This window comes from Ursus arctos, unplaced genomic scaffold (genome assembly GCF_023065955.2).
Source record: "Ursus arctos isolate Adak ecotype North America unplaced genomic scaffold, UrsArc2.0 scaffold_24, whole genome shotgun sequence".
NCBI classification, from domain to species: domain Eukaryota; kingdom Metazoa; phylum Chordata; class Mammalia; order Carnivora; family Ursidae; genus Ursus; species Ursus arctos.
In genome coordinates this window covers 11,448,742-11,470,032 of record NW_026622919.1, presented here as the reverse complement: position 1 = coordinate 11,470,032, position 21,291 = coordinate 11,448,742, and the positions used below count along the sequence as shown (strand labels likewise).

Below are 21,291 nucleotides of genomic sequence, written 5' to 3'. Positions count from 1 at the left end.
TGGCTTCTGAGCATTTGAAATCGTCGGCTCAGGCAACTGAAACACTGAATTAAATAGATAATATATATCATATGTAGGATTTTTGTGTGTATATATAGTGGTAAATATACATACCATAACATTTACCTTCTTAAGTGTGCATTTCAGCCTGAAGTACATTCACATCGTTATACAACCATCACCATCCATCCGTCCACAGAACTGGTTTTCATCATCCCAAACCGAAACACTGTACTCATTAGACACCAATTTCCCCTTCCCCCAAGTCTCTGGTGCCCAGCGTTTTACTTTCTATCTCTATGAAGTTGACCACGCTTGGGACCTTCTCTAGGTAGGGAATCTTACAGTGTTTGTCCTTCGTCACCTGGCTTATTTCACTTAGCATAGCGTCTTCCAGGCTCCTCTGTGTTGTAGCAGGTGAGACACTGAATTCTTAATTTTATTTAATTTTCATTCATTGAAACCTAAACAGCCACATGTGAGTTGTGGCTACCACATTGGAAAATGCAACCCTAGAAATGTTGCACAGAAACTCTTGGTTAATCCGCTATGAGCCTGCTTCTTCCTCTCCCACTCCCCCTGCTTGTGTTCCCTCTCTCGCTGGCTGTCTCTATCTCTGTCGAATAAATAAAAAATCTTTAAAAAAAAAAAAAAAAAGAAAGAAACTCTTGGTTAAGATGGAGGGGAGACCCCTGTCATGGGACTTGCGTCTTCAGTTTTATGCCTACTGATGACAAGAGCTGAGTACAGGCACAGCCCCAATCAGGGGGCCCTGGGAGTCGGGACGCAGGGGGCTCCACAGGGCGCAGCTTGAGGCAGAGCTGGGGAGCACTCAGAGGACTTGATGCGGGGTGGTGTAAATTGGGGTAAGCTAAATAATTGAGAGCCACCTTGAAAATCTTATCTCTGGGGGAGCTGTGTAAAAAAGACCCACGCTTCTATCACCTCTCTGTACCAACTTAATAGATCCCCCGAAAGACACCCTCCCCCATAGGTGTGGTCTGTGGGAGGGGGCTCCATGAAGGTCCCTGCTGCTTCTGGCAGGGTGAGGCTGGAGTTCTGCAGCTGGCTGGATCCTGTTCCTTGCCTGGGGGTGGGGGTGGGGGACAGACAGGAAGCCCAGGCCACCCAGGCTCTCTCCCCGCCCCAGAGGACTAGAATAGGGGCAGCCAGCGCCTGGGCCTCTAATGGGGCCTTGATCTAGACGTTCCCGGTGGTCCTGTGCGCGTCCTTGGAATTGTCTGTGGTCAACGCGAGTCATCACTCATCTTCTGGAAAGGGCCGGGGCTGGGAAAGGATGTGATGGCCTGGATGCTGCGAAGGAGCAGAGGCCGTTTTAAACTAGGTCTGCGCTGGATTCTCAAGTGCAGCAGTTAAGAGCAAGCCAATGCGAGTTTGAATCCAGATTCTAATCACTTACTAATAGGTATCCTTGGGCAAGTCCTTTCATCTTCTTGAGCCTCCGATGCTTCATCTGGGAAAGGGAACTTGAGGGTTGTCATGAGGGTGAATTTAGACAGCATGAATCGCATTTAATAAGCTCTGAGTCAATGACAAAGGACAGTCACGATGATTACGATGACTCCCAGTTTTTAACTGGCTAACCAGATGACCTCCACATTCCCTGGCAAGGCTGTAGACCGGTGTGTACTTCCTGAGCACACGGGGCAGAGGGTGTTCTGGGGCTTCTCTCTGAGGCAGAGGAGAGCCGCGGAGACCCTGGACAAGCCAGCAGAGCCTTCTGGAGAGTTACCTCTTGGTTCTCCTGTTTCAGCGCCAGCGGAAGGCCCTTCCTACTGTACGTGGGCCTGGCCCACATGCACGTGCCCTTATCCAGAACGCAGCTCTCAGCAGACCCACGGGGCCGAAGGCCATATGGCGCTGGTCTCCGGGAGATGGACAGCCTGGTGGGCCAGATCAAGGACAAAGTTGACCGCACAGCAAAAGAAAACACATTCCTCTGGTTTACAGGTGAAGTAGTCAAACCCAGCCAGCTCACTGAGATCTAATGGATAACCCTGCCCACACCCCCTCTGAAGAGCAGAATCCAGCTAAGTGATCCTCTTTCACGGGGCGGGGGGCTTGCTTTGAACTTGGCGTCCTGCTAGTGTTTGTTGGCCTGAGTGCTGAGCACCTGCCCATTGGGGCCTCCAAAGCTGAGCCACTGGAAAACTTTGCTCAGAGAGCAGGTACCCTGCTGACCTCTTCTGTATTGATTTAGGGCCACCTGGGCAGTGACTTTGACATTCCTCGGGTGGTTCTCAGTTTCCCTCCTCACCATCTTCCCAGTCCCAAAGACTCCAGTCGCCACCGGTCACCAGGTCACATCTTTTGGCTGAGTGGGCCGAACTAGTGAGCTATTTAAAGGGCCTGCCCAGGCACTGTGGGTCCCAGGTGCCCTTCTGGAACAGGGGCAGTGGTTGAAAGCACTGCTCTCAGGGCAGGCAGAGACCCCGGCTTGAATCTGTCCATTACTATTGGAAAAGGCTCTTTACCTTCTATAAGCCTGTTTCCTCTTATGCAGAACTGAGCTCGCAATAGCATCTACTGAATAGCCCGTTGAACGATCACGAGATAATGTCAGGGAGGCGCTGGGTGCATCCTAGGCGCTCAGGAAAGAGCTGCGGGGCTAAGGACGGTTGTAAAACTGTAGGAGAAGGTAATAGCATCTAAGACAAGAACCTCACCGTGGGGCTAGCTTGGGGCAGGGAAAGCCCACCTCTCTAAGAGCCCAGCAGAGGCGGGCCTCATACAACAGGTCATTCTTCAGGGGCAGAGATCATATTTGTTTTTACAGGTTCTTCTCCTGCTGAGTCAGGGATATGGGACCAGGGAGGGAGAATGGGCAAAAGCGTCCACGAGCCTATCGATCGCTACATGTTGCTTCTTTTGGTTTGCAGGAGACAATGGCCCGTGGGCCCAGAAGTGTGAGCTGGCAGGTAGCGTGGGTCCCTTCACTGGATCGTGGCAAACTCATCAAGGTAGGGACTCAGCTGGGGTTGGCGCATCCCGCCGGGGGTAGAGCCCAGGCCAGGCTGTGGGGTCTGTCTCTGGGAGGACCAACTCCTATGTAGGCCTTCTGGCCATCATTACGAAACACAGACAAGTTGCTCACCAGCCACCAGCTCCTGGGGAAGAAGTAAACTAAGAGACGAGAGTTTCTATTGAGCCTCGACCACCTCTTTCTTTCCTCCTACAGCCCCTGGACTCCCTCGGGGGCCGGGCCCTCAGTCCACGGACCTTCCAACAAATACACTTCACCTTGACTTTCATCCCACTGCCCTTGCTCGTCCTCCTTGCTTTCTTTTCTTTCCTTTTTTTTTCAGTCATCCCTCCGTCCATGCAACCATGAATTTATTTCATTCATTCAGGAAACATTCAGGGCATAAAATGCGCGGTTTTTATACACATTATCCCTAAACCTTACAATGTGGGAAGGTAGGTAGTAGCATCTCTATTTACAGGTGAAGAAGGAGAGCCTCAGAGAGGCTAATAACTTGCCCAAGGTCACACAGCTTGTGAGGAGGGAGCCAGGCTGTCTCCCCAAGTTAAAGTCAGTGATCTCCCCACCTCACGACACTGCCTGTTTCTACTTAAACCTCCCTCAGCCCCCAGCTCAGTGCCCATGTGCTCTGGGAAAGCTGCCCCCCCAAGGACCTCGCTTTCTAAGACAGTGGCTGGGCTGGGGACCATTTGGCAGTAAGGACCAAAGGCTTGGAACATATGCCTGTAGATGCATCGGTTCTTCCTGGTCAGTTGAGCGCACAGTGATATATGTGAAAGGATGCTCACTGCATAGGTTTCTAAAAAAATAGTTGGGCCTTACCCAAGTGTCCAGCAAGAGAGGAGTGCTTACAGAAATGGTGATAACATTTAAGGAAATTCTAAGGAACTGCTGAAGTGATGCATATTTTGACCTGGAAACATTTACCTTAAATACTTTTCAGTGAGTAAAGCAGGTTATAAAGCAATATATAAAGTATGATTTTCTTATATGAAAATAAGCATACCGGGGCGACAGGGTGGCTCAGTTGGTTAAGCGTCTGCCTTCAGCTCAGGTCGTGATCTCAGGGTCCTGGGATCGAACCCTGCTTTGGGTTCTCTGCTCAGCAGGGAGTCTGCTTCTCCCTCACCCTCTGCGCTCTTTCTCTCAAATAAATAAATAAAATCTTAAAAAAAAAATAAGCATACCAGTTCTCATAAAAAATCTCGAGAGAGGTACCAAAAGTTAACAAAGGATTAGGAGTGATTACCTATGGGTAGGGGAAGGTGGGTTTACATGTGATTTTTTTTTCACAACAAACTGGTCTTGTTTGTGTCCTAAAAGATTAAAATAAACTTTTTGGAAAGTGCTGTGTCCAAGGGGTTCAGAGGTGGGCTTGGGGGGATTACCCCCTCCCTGGGCCGGGCTTTCCCTTCTGTCCAGCTCCTGACCTATGGCTTCCAGTCTCTCCAGGTCAGAGGGTGCAAACTGCTTTTCCTATTAGTCTGGCAGAATATTTGTAGTTACCTAGACACGAGAACATTCAGGCATCTCATGGCTGTTGGCGAGAAGGAAGTGCTGATCATTCGTTTTTATTTGTCACCTTTAACCTGGTGTCTGTCCAATCAGATCCTTCGAGAACTTCACAGGTGATTGTGTCTGTGGTCAGGTCTTGTGCCTGGAGATTCGAGTTGGGGGTCAGGAGAACTGGGTGCCTCTTCCCCCTAACCTGCTCGGTGACCAGGGGGCTTCATATCATGTGTTGTTTCTCTCCATACATATTGACCTCTTTGACTGGTTCTGTTCAGGAACACTTTCTGGAGAAATGGGCAGAAAAAGGTACCAGGACTAGAAGAGGGTTAAATATGCCTGATCCTTGCAACCATAGGCTAGAGAGATAGGGTGAGAGCTGGGATTTTTGCATTAGCTGATTATAATTGCTCCTGTCCGTACTTGGGATACCCTCAGGCTCAGGCTACGGGCTTCAGTGCTCAGTTGGAAAGCCTGAAAGAGCCTGGAATCAGGACTCTCCAGGGTAAGATTCCAGAAGGCTCTGGAGACCTTGGATGGGGCGGGTAAGCCTGCGTCAGTAAGTGGTTCCTCTGTAGGTAGCTCTCTGTTCCCTAAGAAGATGACCTCTGATCTCCTATCTAGACCAGCCTTATCTTGTCTCTCTCCCCTTTAGGAGACAGTTTCGAAATAGTGAATTAGGTGTACAGATGGGGAGTGGGGCGTTGTTCTTTGAGGAAAGTACTTTGTCCCGTGAGAAACACGATTATGAGGGGCGCCTGGGTGGCGCAGTCGGTTAAGCGTCCAACTCTTGGTTTCGGCTCAGGTTGTGATCTCAGGGTGGGGGGATCGAGCCCCACATGGGGCCCTGTGCTGGGGATGCAAAGATGAACAATGACCCTGTCTTTAAGGATTGATGATCCAGAGCGGTGTTTCCCAGATTTTAATGTGTAGACAATCTCCTGAGGATCCTGCAGTTCGGACTCGGTAAATCTGGGATGGCCAGGGACATGTTGCATTTCTAACAGGCTCCTAGGCGACACTGAGGTGGCTGGTCCAGAGATGAGCTCCTGGAACCACCAAGCTAGAATATCCACGTGGAAACTGTATGAATCTAGAACTTTCAGATCGAGACCAGTAGTTATCGGGCTATGGTCCCAGACCCACAGTGGTAGCACTACCTGAGAACTTGTTAGAAGCAGGAATTCTGGGACCTCACCCCAGACCTATTGAGTCAGAAACTCTGGGGAGGGATCCTGGCAATCTGTGTTTTACCGTGTCCTTCAGGTCATTTTTGATACAGGTTAAAATCTGAGCCCCACCTGTCTAGAGCTACCCTGTCTCGTACGCCAGGCATGCTGGCCACTCTTCAAGGGCTCAGAAGCCACGTGTGGCCAGTGGCTACCATATTGGACAGTGCGAATGGAGAACATTTCCGTCATTGCAGGCAGTTCGATTGGACAATGCTGGAAGCCTCCACAGAGGCAGGAGATTATAATCCTGGATAAGGACTGCAAGATAAAGGGGAGCACAAGGGCATCTCACCCACACGGGAGGGAGACAGGAAGGCTTTCCCGAGTGGTTTGAGTTTTGAAGAATGAGTAGGCCACAGCTAGGGATTTGCAGGGGAGGGGGCCATGAGCAGCCTGGGCGGGGGTAGGAAGACCACAGCGTAGGAGCTGCCCAGCCACTGTGTGTGTGTCTGGAGCTCGTGGAAGTGGATAAAGTAGGGGGAGGCAAGGCCAAAGGGAGAGCCGGGGTCAGTGGTCAAGGGTCTTTTGTTTCAGGCGGACCATTTTGGCCTTAATTCTAAAGAAATGTGGAATCGTGGAAAGGTTTTATGAGTAAAAGCGACGTGATTCAATTTTGTTTGAAGTGAGAGTAACCGTATTGATGTGTACGATTCAGTGGCGTTGAGCACATTCTCTGCGCTGTGCGGGCATGACCCCTGCTGAGCCCCCAGATGTTTTCCTCTCCCCAGTGAAAACCGCATGCAGCTTCAGCACTCACCCCCCCCCATCTCCCACTCTTCCCCGCCCCTTGTTCAAGTTAAAAAGACCTCTCTTACGTCAGTGGGGCTGAGGGCAGGGGGCGGGGCAAGACTAGACTCATTTCCACCAAGCCCTGGATGATAAATGAGAGCAGCACGTGATGGACTCCCCAGCAGTATCCCTGCATTCAGAGAATGCCGGGGTAGGAGGACCCCTTGCAATCTTTATTCCAACCACCCTGTCGGCTGGCCACACGAGGCAGCGAGGTGGAGCAGGGCGGAGGGCTTTCCGAGGCCAGCCATTGGTCAAGGGGTTTGTGTCATTTGACCTCCACCAGCCTGTTACTCAACCTGCATGTTGGTCGTTACTCATCCCGAGTTATACCCGGCTAACTGCTCAGCCATCTGGAAAATCCTGTGTTGCTTCTTTGGACCCGTGGTCATCAAGGAAAACGTCTTTGGCCCCTGGAACAGTATGAATCTTTCTGAATCTGCAGGAGGCAGAATGGAGAAGTGGAGGGAGCTAAGGGCTTTGGAAGGCCCAGTGGGGCTCGACTCTTGACTCAGCTTATGAATCCGTGCCCCCTGGACAGTCCAGTTTCCTCCCCTGTAAGGTGGGGCTGCAGACCCCGTTCGAAGGACAGCTGGGAGAATCAACTGGGGTACTGCCCACAGGCACCCAGCCTTGTGAGTGTCCTCTCCTAACCCCCACGATTCTCCATGTCTTCATTCCCAGCTGAAACAGGCCAGTCCCCGTTCATTAAGCCAAACCGGTCAGTGTTAATGTCTAGCCCCACCGAAGTTCGTGGGCAACTTAAATAACATATGGATGACTTTCCAAGCGTTCTGAGTCTTGGGAAGCTTTGCTCTGAAGCTGGATTGTAGTCTTCTCATTTCGTACTCTGGTGAATGTGGATCTTTTTACTCGGAGCATATCTTTTAGAATATGTGCACCCCAAGGGTCACCACAGCGTCTTCAGCCCAAGTCCAGTTCCTTGTGGGATAGTTCGTTCACAGTCGGGAAAGCTAAACTGGTCAGTATTAACGTCTGGTCCTACCAGAAATAGCCAGTAGCATCTGAGGATGAAAACTGAATGAAGTACCTCCAGGAAACAGTCTGGCTTAACTATTTTTGAAAATACAACTTTTTCCCTCTCTGCTGCTCTAGATGTTGCCTTTACATAGGACCAGAAAATGGAATTTTTCACAGCTAAAGCATGTGTGTGTTTCATCTGATCAAGCAAAGCTTAACTATTCATATCAAATAAAATTATAATGTTAATCAATTTTAAAAAAGAACACTCTTTTCTGGGGGGGTAAGTCATAAACACGTGCGGCTTACTGTGTACCTGGAGGTGGGGTGGGGGGCACAGCACTGAATTCTCGATGGGGAAGGGGCTGGATGCCATTCTCTTCTTTTCTCAGGAAAGCCTGAAGGTGAACTTTGCCTAGGGGTAAACACTTCCCCTTCCTAATTCTCCAAACCAGCTTCCCATCCGGCTCCTCCACAGCCCTCCTCCTCCTCCCTGCTCAGCATGATGCTTGGGGGCTTTGGGAAGTCAGGCAGAACCCTGCGTGGAAGGGGGCGCGGCAAGGGGCCTCAGGTCACGGGAGGGAGGCTGGGGGTCCCTCTGGACCCCCTGCTCCTCCTCATCCAGGTTCCTCTTCAGTGGGATGCCTGCTTATCCTGCTGTAAGGGGGCCGGTCTTGAGAGCAGATGAAAGGGAGAAAGCAGTCAATGTTTTCGCAACGGAGCAGGACAAACAGTACCCAGAGCCCTGCTTCTGTCTCCCCGCAGCCAGCCCGCTACGTCAGGCCACGCGCTGCCTTCCCCTGTTCCTGGGGCCCCAGGCCCCCCTCCTTGTCTTCCCTTTCCTTTCCTGGCCAAGCCGCCTTGCTCAGCTGATGGGATGAGGCAGTGTCTCCTGGAGCCATCTCTTCACCCTGTGCAGGAGTGAGGATGCTTCTCTGGGCTTGGCCTGCGCCCTGCAGGGGCGAGAAGAAACTGAACCAGGGGGCTGGGGACAGAGCAGAGCACCTCTACTTTCTCCCAAACCAAGAGGGCCTGAGGTGCGTGCGCATGGCTGACACAGAGCCCCCTCCCCCCCCCCCCAGCCCCAGCGCAGCCCTGGCTCACAGCAGCCGTCCCTCCCTTCCCCACTCCAGCCCTGTTTCCTACCCGGGACAGAACCAGCACCTTGTTTGTCCCCTAACTGACTGCTCCTCTGTCTGGAAAATCTTTTCTTGTTTTATTTGAAGAGCAGAACTGTTCCTTCCTCCCCCTTGGTGATGAGGAAACATTCTGTTGAATTTGGCATCCTGAGCTTCTAGGAGACCTTGGTTGTTTGTAATTTGATGCTATCAGGTTGTTGCGTAAGCTTTCCCACTGGGAAGCGGCTCCGCATCCTGGGCCTTCTGTTCCGCTTGGGGCAGGGGGGTGGGGTGGAGAAAGGTCAGAGGTGGGGCTGGGTGAGGGAGAGAGGGACACGGGATGTTGGCTGTTGGCCCTGGTGAGGGGGCAGGGCCAGCTGGTGGGGACCCAGTGGAAGTCAAATTGTGTCTCCTTCTGGGACATTGGCCACCCGGCTTGGAATGTCCCCATCACCACGCTCAAGGCCACCCCAGGCCAGCCAGAGTCCTCGGTCCACACAGAGGCCGGTCTGCCCTGTGTTTCTAGAAAACTAGTATGCTGCGGGTATCCTTGGCAAGGACACGTATTTATACTTAGAAACGAAGGCTGCTTCTTTAGAAGGCTATAGAATGCACACTCCTCGGGACAGGCATGTCCTTCTACCCGAGTCACAGATACAAATGCCAGGCAGGTAATATAAACGAACACACGTTTGTTTTCCTAAGTTGTGGGCAGTGTTAGGGATTCAGTAAACTGGAGAGAGGGCCTTGTCTAATGACATTCAAAATTAGCTCAGAAAATACTGTTCGTGCCAAACCCAACTGTCAGAGGGCTGAATTCAGCGTGTCAGCTGCCAGCTTGCAACTTCTGCTGTTTTTCTCTCTGTAGGTAGTTTTGTTTGTTTTGGGGGTTTTTTTGAGCTTTTTTGGATGACATTTGTTGGGCACTTCCGGCAGGTGCTATGCCAAAGGACCTTGCTCAGAATTTTATATACATTTTTTTTCAGATTTTATTTATTTATTTGAGAGAGAGAGAGATTGCGCGCGCACGAGCAGGGCGAAGGGGCAGAGGGAGAGCGGGAGAAGTAGGCTCAGATTAAGGTTTATCTGAGCAGGGAGCCGGATGCGGGACTCGATCCCAGGCCCCGGGGATCATGACCTGAGTTGAGGGCAGACACTGGACGGATCAAGCTCCCCCAGGTTCCCTATATGGATTATCTTATATAACCCACGACCCCATGAGATAAGTGCAGTCCTTTTTCCGCTTCACAGCTGAAGAGATCAAGTCTGAGCGAGGTTAAGAATTCTGCCCAAGGCCACACGTTGAGAAGGGAAGGGCACCCAGACCTGCCTGACTCCAAAGGCATCTTCCTACTTCGCTCGCTAATATTTCTCAGACTCTGGTCCTCAGACCGCTGGCATCGCAATCACCTAGAATCAGAGCCCCAACCTAGACCTGTGAAGTCAGAATCTCTGGGGGCTCTTCCCGTGCTTCTCTCGCACTGAGAAGTCTGCGAACCTCCTTTTTGCCAGGCTGCCTGTGTGACTCAGAGAAGCACGGTGGGGTGTCCTTCCTGGGAAAGACCTCTGCTCCCCAGCGGCGCGGGGGCCGGTGAGTCTTCCTCGGCCTTCCCCGTCCTCGGAGCATCATGGAATGCCACTTCACTTCCTCAGCCAGGGAAGAGCAAGAAAGCAAATTCATGAATCATGGTTCTGTTTATGTTTTGGTTGCTGAGGCTAAATATTTATTGCTTTAAGTAAGAGGTTCTGCCTTAATTAGAGTCATAACTAACCACAAGTGCACTGAAATGTGTTCTCACGACCATAGGACATGCATTTCTCCATCGAAAGCCAAATGTCACGAACACTTGTAACGTGCCGGTGCCGCTGGTCGAAGTATTAAGGTTTATCTGAACTGAGGAATAGCGTTTGAAATCAGAAAGTGTGCAGAAGTTTAATTTGAAATCAAAAAGTGCATAGAAGTTCAATTTATGGGCTTCGCTATTATTCTTACTTCCTGTAACTAATAGGCTTACTTTCATGATCCTATGGCAGGCATAAAGGTTTAAAGCTGTGGGCAATAGAAAACCTGTGCTTTGGGGCGCCTGGGTGGCTCAGTCGGTTAAGCATCTGCCTTCAGCTCAGGTCATGATTCCAGTGTCCCGGGATCTAGCCTCACATCCCACATCGGGATCCCTGCTCAGTGGGGAGCCTACTTCTCCCTCACCCTCTGCCCCTCCCCTGGCTTGTGCTCTCTCTCACTCTATCTCAAATACATAAATAAAATCTTTAAAAAAAAACCCAAAAACTTACGCTTAAAAGGATATAAGCCACATCTAATTTTGAAACGGATTGTGTCCAGTTCCTGATTTTGCCCCTTACCCTCCTTGTCCTTGTCCTAGATGGGCGGTCTCCACATTAAATCACCAGGAGAGCTTTAGAAGATATTAATGTCCAGGTACCATCCCAGGCAAATTAAGTCATAATTTCTGGGAAAGGAAACTCGGCCTGGGTATTTTTTTGGAAGCTCCCCTAGTGTTCCTAATATGCGTTCAGGGGTGGGTGGGAGCCACTGTCCTAGAATAATGGGTCAGGGGCTGGCTATGTTGTTAGACCTGGATTCAAATCCTGGCTCTGGCATTTGCGAGCTGGGTGACCTTTGGCAAATGACTTAACCTCTCTGAGCTTCAGTTTCTTCATCTGAAAAATGGGGATAATAGTGCCTAGCTTGCAAGGTTGTCATTAGGATTAAATGAGATAATGCAGGGAAGCACTTAGCATTATGCTTCGAGGTACTTTAACTTGGTGTTTAGGAAGGGCTCAAAGAATAGGAGATATTATTGTTACTGTAATTATTACGTTTAACTCGGAATGAGTTACCATTAGTGGGAGCAGGTATGGCTGCCGTGTACTGGGGGACCAGGGGCTGCTATCCTGGGACTCAGCCTTAGCTGGTGCAGATAAACTGAAACATGCACTGTTAGATGTTTCTGATAATGAGACTCCACAGCTCTGGGGACCCTCAGAGGACGCTAGTGGGATCTTTTTAAAATTTGTCCACCTAGCGGTGCCAATGAGATACTGGGATTTAGAGCAAGACAGTTCCATGTTGAGGGGGACTTAAGAAAAAAATTGTTTTAATTGAAGTGTAATTCACATACTGTGTTATATTAGTCTTAGGTGTACAATGTAATGATTCAACAAGAGGGATTAATTTTTTATAATTGCTTACTCACTCTCTGGACTCCTTTAAGATAAAATTCCGCTATAGGAGGACGTCTGCGGGCCTGGCTGGAATATAAAATCGTGTCTTTCTGTGAAAGCCAGAAGCCATGGTGTAGATGTCACTGGCTGGTCAGTCCTAACAACCCAGACAGGGGCTCGCTCCTCAAGTGGACATACACAGCCGTCCTCTTTCTCTTAACTCCAGAACCTTTCCATGTGGACTGTCCACTCTATTGACATACACACTTCTTATAGCTGGCTGGATTCCTCCTAATCCCTCCAGCTTTCAGCCTGCTGCTGAAATAAGGCACACGGATTGAACTATTTTTTTCCTCCGAAAACCGAATTAGGAAAATCAGTTGCCTGGAGAAAGAGAAACACAAAAGGTCATGGCGCAGAGCGGAACCCCCAGTGTGAAGATCAATTAGCAAAACTATCTAGGAGGCGCTTGGGTGTTCTTCTGGAAACATGCTGGAGGCGGAGACCCAGCCCTGCTGCCCGAGCCCAGGGCTATGCACGCACTCAGCCCCTGCCTTCTGACGACTGTCGTCGGAACTCTGGGCTTGCTTCTTCCAGCTGGAGGCTTCGCTTGTCCTTAGCATCTGGCCTCAGGGATGCAGCGAGTCTGTTTGAATTTTGTGCAACGTGGATATGCAAATAAACAGGCTGCCTATTTTCACCCATCTATCCCCCCCCCAAGCTTCCATACAGATGCCCCTCCCGGGGAGGGGGTAGAATTATCTGCAGGGCTCGAGCACATGCAATGGGGGATGCTTCCTCTCTGCTCTGTGGCCTTGAGCTGCAGCATGAGTTATGCATTCCAAAGCCACGTGGGAGTGCGGCTCAGGCTTGCTGCAGCCCTGGATTCCCTGTTGCATGTGCATGAAGAATTGAGAGTGGGCTCTGTACGTCCGCATGGGAGGGGCGGCTCGCGACACAGAGCAAAGCACTTCCCATTCAGCCTGCCGAACGCCACTTGGTTTCGAGAGTCCCACACCCCTGAGCATAAACAGTCCATGGACGTGAGTTGTTTTATGTTTTGTTTCTTACTTCAACACTTGGGGGACTCCAAAGCTGGTTATGAGAAAATCCCAAGAATGCCGAGCATTTCCGGTGTGGTGTGCGGCGCCAGGGACATCAAAGGTTCTGTTAGTGGCAGAGGGAGTGCAGAGCGACAGACGCCTTGGTCTTGTGGCCCCCTCCTGCCCGTCATTGCCGCTTTCATACTCGCGCCAGCCGAACATGGGGAGCTTGCATGACCGCGATATGTCTGAGCCACATACGGCGTTTGCCTTGGAAGGGCTTTCTACACGCTAACTTTGTGGAATCCTTGGCTCAACGACGAGGAGGGTGGGGTGTGTGTGGGAGTGGTGGGGATGGTCATGGTTAATTCGATGCTACATGAATTCAGGATGTTTCCATAAAACATGAGCTCATCTCTTCCAGCCTGCTGGTCATCATTATACCGGTGGTCACTTTTGACTTCGTGGTTACGAAAATAATTCCTTTAATTACCAAAGTGGAAATTCATAGATTGCACATAGATTGTTCTTACTCCCCCAACCGCCCCCCCAAGAGGCAAGAGGTTGGAGCTATTACTAACTCTGTCTCCACAACATGAGAACGACTCATTAACTCAAAGAAATACAAAGCAAAGCGAAGCAAACCAAAATACAACAATAAAATCCGAGCCAAATCAGTTGTTGGGCGTTGAGCAGATCAGATAGGTGGGGGAGTTTCTGCCTTTCTCTCCTTTCAAATAATTGTTGTTGTTGTTGTGTATCCTAAACAGTCACATTATGATCAGCAGGAAGAAAAGTCATTTTTATTCAACCTGTTTGTTAAATACCGACTATGTCCTGGGGTTATGAGACTGATGGAGTCTCAGGGTGTGGAGATATACTGTCAGCAAGTCAATGACCAAACCAGACAATCTGAAGTATTAGAATTGTCACGAAGAAAATAAAGTGGCGTGGTTCAGTAGAGAGTGACAGAGGCAGCTGTTTCCCGGTATGTTGAATCCAGGAAAATGAAAGCACGGAATGCGAGATGTTAGCTAGAGGAGTAAAAAGAGCTGGTTATAAAAAAAGTCCTTCCTTTGGGGGAGTGATCTGAAACTCTCTGGGTGCCTTTGGGACAGGACTATGGTCCTGGAGAATTGACTGTGTCCTGTCACAGGGGGAAGTCCGGCCAAGCAGACCACCTGGGAAGGAGGGCACCGGGTCCCGGCTCTGGCTTACTGGCCTGGCAGAGTTCCCGTCAATGTGACCAGCACCGCCTTGCTAAGGTATGAGACCCGAACTCCTGAAATGTCAAGAATCAGAGCAGGAAAATCATGGAGTGAAGAGGGGACTGGGTGGGGTTTGTGACCTTGTTGCGGAGCCCGGGAGGTGTCTGCTGGTGCTGCGGGGGCAGAGAGGTTTGCAGCGGCATCCCCCCGCCTTGTGTCTGGGCTCAGCTGAAGGGGGGGAATAGACCTTTGGAGCCATAGTGATTCCATCCTCAGGGGCAGGGCAGGTGGCCTCCAGGTGCCCGTGTGAAGCCAGCATATCACCAGCCATCACGTGGGCCCAATAAAGGAATCTAGGAATGTCCACTTGCCCTGGAGGGGAGGGAGAAGGAGGTGGCCCCATCAGGCTGTCAAGGACAGAATGAACCGTAGGTGAGGCCATTCCTACGTCTGGCCGTGAAGCTTCTCCAGTGAGGTGAGTTCGCCGGCTGCTCCGTTTAGTGGAAGGATGACTAAGTGGGATCATCTCCCGCCCTCGCTCTTACCTCCTTATGAAGGCAGATCCCCGAGGCCAAGTCTTGGCACGGCCCGGCTCTGGTGTGTCATTCAGAGAGCAGTGGCATGCAGCTCTCTGTAACCAAGACTTACAATAGGAACTTGTCACTCTTTCAGATGGGGACTTCCTCTCTGTGGTTCTGCTCTTACTCACTGACAAGGGGGCCTGGGTGCTGCTCACGTGCTCAGAGCTTTTGGTCTGGTCAGAGACGGATTTACAAGGCTCTTCCATTAGCCGAATGGGTTGTGGCCTAAAGAACACAGCCTCACAGAGGAAAGCAAGCTTCCTGGGCTCCTTCCAGCATCCCCGGACCTGGTGGGGAGCGGGGAGAAAGACTGAAGCCCAGGGGAAAGCAAGGGTAAACAGTTCTGGTGACCCTGGTTAGGGGTGTGGGGGGGTGGGAGGGGGTGGAGGGGGCGAGGGGTATAGGCGCTGTCCCTGGCAGCCCCCAGGACTCCACGTCAGCCCTGTACAATACAATCAGGAGGGGGCAGCGTGCTGACAGGGGGTGCCAGCAGGTGTGACAACAACAGTGAGGGCTGGAGTCTGTGATGTCAGGCTGGCCGGGAAGAGGGCCAGACGGGCTGCTTTTTATGGGGCTGACTTGGTGCAGTCGGGCCAAGTGTTCACAGGCTGGGCTGCACATGCACGAATAGCTGGGCAATCTCTCAAGTTCCATCACCGAAAACCAAGCACGTGCTTCTCATCTGAGAAGGGTGTTTGCACCTACAGTCGACCACAGCGCCGTGAAAACATTGCACCATCGCGTTAATGATTCAAGACCTCAGAAGGGACAGCTGACTTCAGAAATAGTTTGATGACTGAAAAAAGCGAGTCTTGGCACAAGGTAACGTTTGCTCGAGGGTCCCTGGAGTTTTACCAGGACAAGACTGATAAGACACCATCAGCTCCCTGTAGGATGTTGTTTTGGTGTTGAAGTCGACTCAATCCTAGCAGGAAGGTCTGTCTCCATAGAATTCACCCCCTTGCTGTTTCCCTACATGAGTCTGTCCATGTAGAGCAAACTTGGGCAGAGTGTCCTTCCTGCCAGGACAGGCCACTGTGTCTCTTCCATGACTCCTTCAGGGTCAGCTCTAAGGAGAAGAGCCTTATGATCTGTTTTCAGGAAACTGATGAGAATACTTCATGTCCTTGGGAGCCCAGCCTGGCACCCCCACCCACAGTGTTGAGCACCTCTGCTAGTACTTGATCCCTTGGGGGGGGGATATCTATCTTCCAGAACAGAGATAACTCCCCTGAGCCATTCAGAGCTAAGGCCAGAGTTCCTTACACCTCAATTCCAGTGGCCCTGAGCCATGATGGGAAGAGAGTAGACAGGTTGATCTAAATACTCACATGAATACAGAAAAGTAAAAAGTGTGTTGGGGGTGGGGGGCGAGGAAAGAGGGGTCTACACTAATTCCGTTGGTTCCCTTTTGGAGATACTCACTGTGAACGTTCCATTGCGCACCCATGTAACGTAACGAGGTCGAAGACAGATCTCACACGTGTCCTGAACCCTAAAGCCCAGTGACACAGTTACAGAGTGAGGGGAATTCCTTTATTGAACAAATATTTATTGTTCTGTCCAGCTGTGGGTCAAGCAGTGCTCTAGGGACCGGGGATGGAGTAGTGAGCAAATCAGACAGAAAGTTCCTGACAGTTAGGAGCTAACCTACCCTCAGGAGGGCAGGGCTTTGGGGGCGTCCGTCAAAAGGGCCTGGTGGTTTGAACCTCAGAGTCTAATGCGGGACAGCTCACCCCTGGCACTGTTGACACTTTGAGCAGGATCGTTCTCTGCATGGGGGACCGTCCTGTGCACTGAGATCTCATTTGGAAAAATAGCTAAAGGTTCCGTTTAGCTGGGAGAGCAGATAGTCCTCTGGGCTGCCTGGGGGCTCTCTGGGGACACCTGAAATGCTGTCAGTTGTGTGGAAGGGTGATTCGCCTGCTTCTGTATCGTTCTGAGGCCCAGGTCCCGGAAGTCAGAGCTACAAGAAGACCACGCTCACATCAGCGTCCCTGTGGTTTAGGTGTCATCACGAGGGCAAGGTCTAGCCACACACCTCCTTTCAAAGACCCCCCCTCTCTCCTGTGGGCAGGGGACGGTAGAGCGGGATATGGGGAGGGGTCTCACCCCCACCCCTGCTCCTAGCTGTGCTCTGCTAGGTATCAGATGTGTGTGCTTTGTGGTGGGGACTCCTGACACTCTGGGACCCCCGTGTTCCCTGGAAACAGTGCTCTGGGGGTCTGCTGGCCTCTAAGAGGGACCTGAGGCAGGGGCCTGGGGGAAGCTGCAGCCTCTCCACTGCTTGCAGAGGGGCTCAGGCCAGGAAGGGGTGCGTTCCTACTTTTCCCAGGGCTCACGAGAGGGAACTACAACAGGAAGAAACCTACAATTAAATGCTAAAAAGGAGCTGCTCCCACATCCCAGGGACAGTTCCCACTCTCCTGTGACCTGGAGGAAGTTCTTCTGTCCCCTCCCTCTGTGTTCAGGCCCACGCACCCCCAGTCTTTCCCTTGGCAACCCCCTTCCCACTTCCCATCTTCAGATCACACCGCCTTTCCCCAGATAAAATATCTCCGGCTTCTAGGAAACACTTCCCTTCCCAGCCCTTCCCTCTGCCCTGGGATGTTCTCCCCCAAGGACAGCCCAGCACGGCCCATCCCCAGTTCCCATTGACACATGTCCTTTGCTGGGCTGCCGGGCTGCCCAAGTGAGCTTCTGGCAGCCCTTGCGCTCGGCTGGCTGGCCGGACCCCATGGCATCCTCCCCGTTGCCGGCTGTCTGGGCCCAGGTTCCTGTGGCAACACCTTGGAGAAGAACACAAGCATACGCACTCCCTCTGAACAACTTTCAGTGTGCTGGCAGGCTGAAGCCATATTAAGAAAAAAAGAAACTATTTTCATTTGGGCAGCAGAACCTGCTTAAGGTGGTCCCCTGCCCACTCTGATGGCAGCATTTAGTGTCCCTGTGCAGAGAAACTGCAGGCCCAGGGAAGTGGGGCTTCCTCCCTCCAGAAGCCAGGGCCGACTTGTCCCTTGGGCCAGTGGTGGCGGGTGGGGCGGCGCCCAGAGATTTTTAAGGATGCAAGAGATTTTTAATTTCTTCTAAAACCAGAAGTAGAAAAAAGAACTTTCAGGTTGAAGAAAATGGTTTAATATATACTATTTCTCTATGCATCTTTCTGTCAACACAGTTGTGGAATCGAATTTTTAATATTTTGTATGGAAGACGGGGCCCACAAATAGCCCACGAAAGTCAGAATGTGGCCCTGCCCAAAGCCTCCATCCTGAGTATCATCAGCCACAGAAACTTGAAAATGTAGGTTCTGGGGTGTTTTGTTTTGTTTTGTTTTGTTTGGTCTCTTTCTCGAAGGTTTCAGAGACTCTCATGACCAGTTTCTTGGGTGGGTTTTGAGGTTGGGAGCAGCTGGGCTTCCTTCGGTGGGCTCCGTAGGACCAACATTTTCTCTAAGCTCACGCCTAGGCTGGGGGCCCGGCCCTGGGATGGCACTGGGACCGGCTGTGCCCAGGAGCCACTCCCTCTTCCGGGGCTAACCTCGGGGGCTTGGCTTCCTCCAGGACAGAAGGAAAGACTGGGTGACAGCCCGGGCTTGGCAATCAGTGCTGGATTGGCAAGTCATCGGAGATGTTGAAGATTTTCTCTGGAGCCAAGGTTTTCTTTGTGCTCTGGGTGGACAAGTTACCTCTGAGGATCCTGACCAGTTCTGAGATGCGTGGGTCCCAAGAACATTAGACTTCATGCTTTGTTCCTTTAGAAGATGGGAAGCCTCCTGATAGCGGGGAGAAAACATAAGATGGAAAGAAAAAGTATGCCAATCGAACACAGATCCTGTTTCTCTTGCTTGGTGATGTGACCCTTCGTGGGGCCAGTCTCTCTTAGGGGTGCAATTTAGAGAAAGCTCGAACCAACAGCCCTGGCCACCAGGGCCTTCTCGGACCGCACTGCAGTGCTCTGAGCTGCCCAATTTGTCCCAGGATCCTTGGACTCTGGGCAGGTTCTGGGACTGTGCTGGACTCTGCTCGTGCTTACTCAGCACTCCTTGGCTTGGCCCGTGTGGGATGCCAGCTCCTGGAACACGTATCTTCAGAGATAAGCCACCAGCTGTGTGGACCATGAAAGCTGACGGCAAACCAGAAACACTGTGTGCCATCGTCCAGGGAGAGATTCTGCCCCGGGCTTGTAGGCAGAGCCACACGGTGGGCAGAAGCTCTGTCCCTTCCACAGCCCCTCTCGCTGGGCAGAGAACCCCTCCCCCGAACCTCAGGGTGCTGACAGTGGGAGGTGTGGCCTCTGAGGCCTCCCTGAAGGTGTGCCTGAGGCTCGGTGCTGTGCCCAGCCTCAGGCGAGCCAGGGCCTCTCTCCGGGGGAGTACCCCTCGCCCTGGCCCTGCCTTCCCGACTGCATCACGGCCCACTGACTCAGTTGGCCTGGCCCGTGGATATAAACAGCTTTGTTGAAAGGACAGTCCATTTGTTTATGCTGGAGAGGTTTTTTTTTCCGACAAAGCACAGCAGGCTGGCAGGAGATGTGCCCTAGAATAGAGTAAAATTGTACCGCATGACTTAAAGAAAAAAAAATCGCATTAACAAAATCCACCAAAATGGTAACTAACAGTGGCTAGCTTTGGGTAATGCGCTATGCATGTGTTGTTCTCTCTTTTATATTTCTGGATGTTCTTTTTTTTTTTTCCCCACCATAAACATTTACTATTTTGTAATGGGAAAAAGTAACTGAAATAAAGGGGTGGAACGTTTCACGTACCATGGCATTTTAAACAAAGACCTAAATATTTGTGACAGAGACCCAGGGAAGGAATAATGAAGTGTACATTCTCTAGCAGGTACCTGTCACACACTGTCCCCTTTCAGCGAGTGGCTGTGGCTTAGCTGGTGACAAGTAGAACCCCTTCGTTCTTAGGTCCACAGGGATGCTCTTGTGAATATTATTTTTTATTTTAAAAAATATTTTATTTATTTATTTATTTGAGAAAGAGAGAAAGCGAGCTCAAGTGGGAGGAAGGGCAGAGGGAGAGGGAGAAGCAGACTTCCCACTGTGCAGGGAGCCTGGCGCAGGGCTCGATACCGGCCTCCATACCAGGACCCTGAGATCATGACCTGAGCCGAAGGCAGATGCGTAACTGACCGAACCACCCAGGTGCCCCTCTTGTGTAGAATTATAACACAAACACCCGCTGAGCCCTACGTTGTCTTCTACATGCCTTCTCTGTGTGTCTCATCCACAGAATACCCCGTGAGGTGGGCACTATTATCATCATGCCCATTTTAGAGAATAGAAAATTGAGGCATCTCGAGAAGCCAGATAGATACAACCCTGGGATTTGAGGCCAGGTAACTCTCAGCCGCAGGGCCTAGGTGCGAACCCGCTGTGCCATTCTGCCTCTTCGGGGAGCAGAGATCCAGGTGGGACCCAAAGAAAGGAGAGGTGGGGGGGGCATGAGGGAGGATGTCAGTGCTCAGTCTGGGCTGGTTTGGGTGGGCCTTGACCACAGCGTGGCCAGGGAGTGAGTCTGGGAGTAGCTGGGGCCAATGCTCTCTTGTTCTTCCTGCAGTGTGCTGGACATCTTCCCCACTGTGGTGGCTCTGGCTGGGGCCAGCCTGCCCCAGGACCGGCACTTTGACGGTTTGGATGCCTCCAAGGTGCTCTTTGGCAGGTCGCAGATGGGACACGGGGTAAGTGGAGGAGGTGTGTGGCCTGCTCAGGCTCTTCAGGAGATTGGCCTGCTGCCTCCCACCCAGGGCCGCCTTTGTGCAAAGAGAACCATCCTTGGATGATGCATGGAAGTGGCTGCTCCAGACCTAGTTTAAGAAAGCCTCATGGATGACCCCTTTGAGATGAACCTCTCTTTCCACTCCACTCCCCCTCTTCCCCTATGATCAATCCAGTTTGCCAATCCATACTTACATTTAACTAGTTGACTTAGAGCTGTTTCCCCATAATATAGGATTTTTTTTTCCCCCACGATTACTGAATTTTCTGACACATCGTGGGCACCTGGCATGTTTTTGTTGGATGAGATGGCTGAGTAGTGCGAGTGACTTGTGTATCGTAGGGCTCCCCGACTAGGATGGAACTTTCTGGAAGGCAAGGATCTCACCAAGAATTCTCAGTGCCCCTCACAGTGCCTGGCTCCCAGGCAGCATGCGGTCAATGTGGATCTGTTGAATAAATGAATGAACAGACACACGAATGAAACAGCTCTTGGACGGCAGGGCCAATGAGGGCTTTATGCCCCTGACCTTCCCCCTGGCTCCCGGAGGGTCTGGCCTGTGACTCTGCAGCCCCTGCACCCCAGGGTCCCCTCCTCATGTGCGCTGAGGCGCTCGGGGGCAGTGACAGCCAGGAAGTGTCGGGCCCGATGGCCTTTCCATGTCATTTCCGTGTGTTTTCCTTTCACCGAAAGGAAGAGGAAGTGGGCGGAGGGAACCCCAAACCCCTTTGTAGGGCCCGGGCGAGCACATGGCTTCTCAGTTCGGGATCCACACATCAAAGGGTCTATTTGTGTCTTCACTGAGGGTCACATGGAAGTGACTCAAATGCCGCTCAGATGTAAGGTGGCAGTCACCGAAGCTGCCCCCGGCCCTCAGCCGGCCTGGGCAGCCCAGCACTCTGGCCCCGAGAG

General features: G+C 51.5%; 1 protein-coding gene across 5 annotated transcripts in view; it reads left to right on the top strand.

Moving 5' to 3' along the window:
* ARSG (arylsulfatase G) overlaps nucleotides 1-21,291 on the top strand; it is a 126,708-nt gene that overhangs the window by 72,788 nt on the left and 32,629 nt on the right. For all 5 annotated transcript variants that reach the window (XM_057317699.1, XM_057317700.1, XM_057317701.1 and 2 more), the window contains 4 exons: nucleotides 1,775-1,971; nucleotides 2,901-2,981; nucleotides 14,016-14,124; nucleotides 20,221-20,341. In XM_057317699.1, the coding sequence (XP_057173682.1) occupies nucleotides 1,775-1,971; nucleotides 2,901-2,981; nucleotides 14,016-14,124; nucleotides 20,221-20,341 (508 nt within the window). The remainder of the gene's footprint in view (nucleotides 1-1,774; nucleotides 1,972-2,900; nucleotides 2,982-14,015; nucleotides 14,125-20,220; nucleotides 20,342-21,291) is intronic.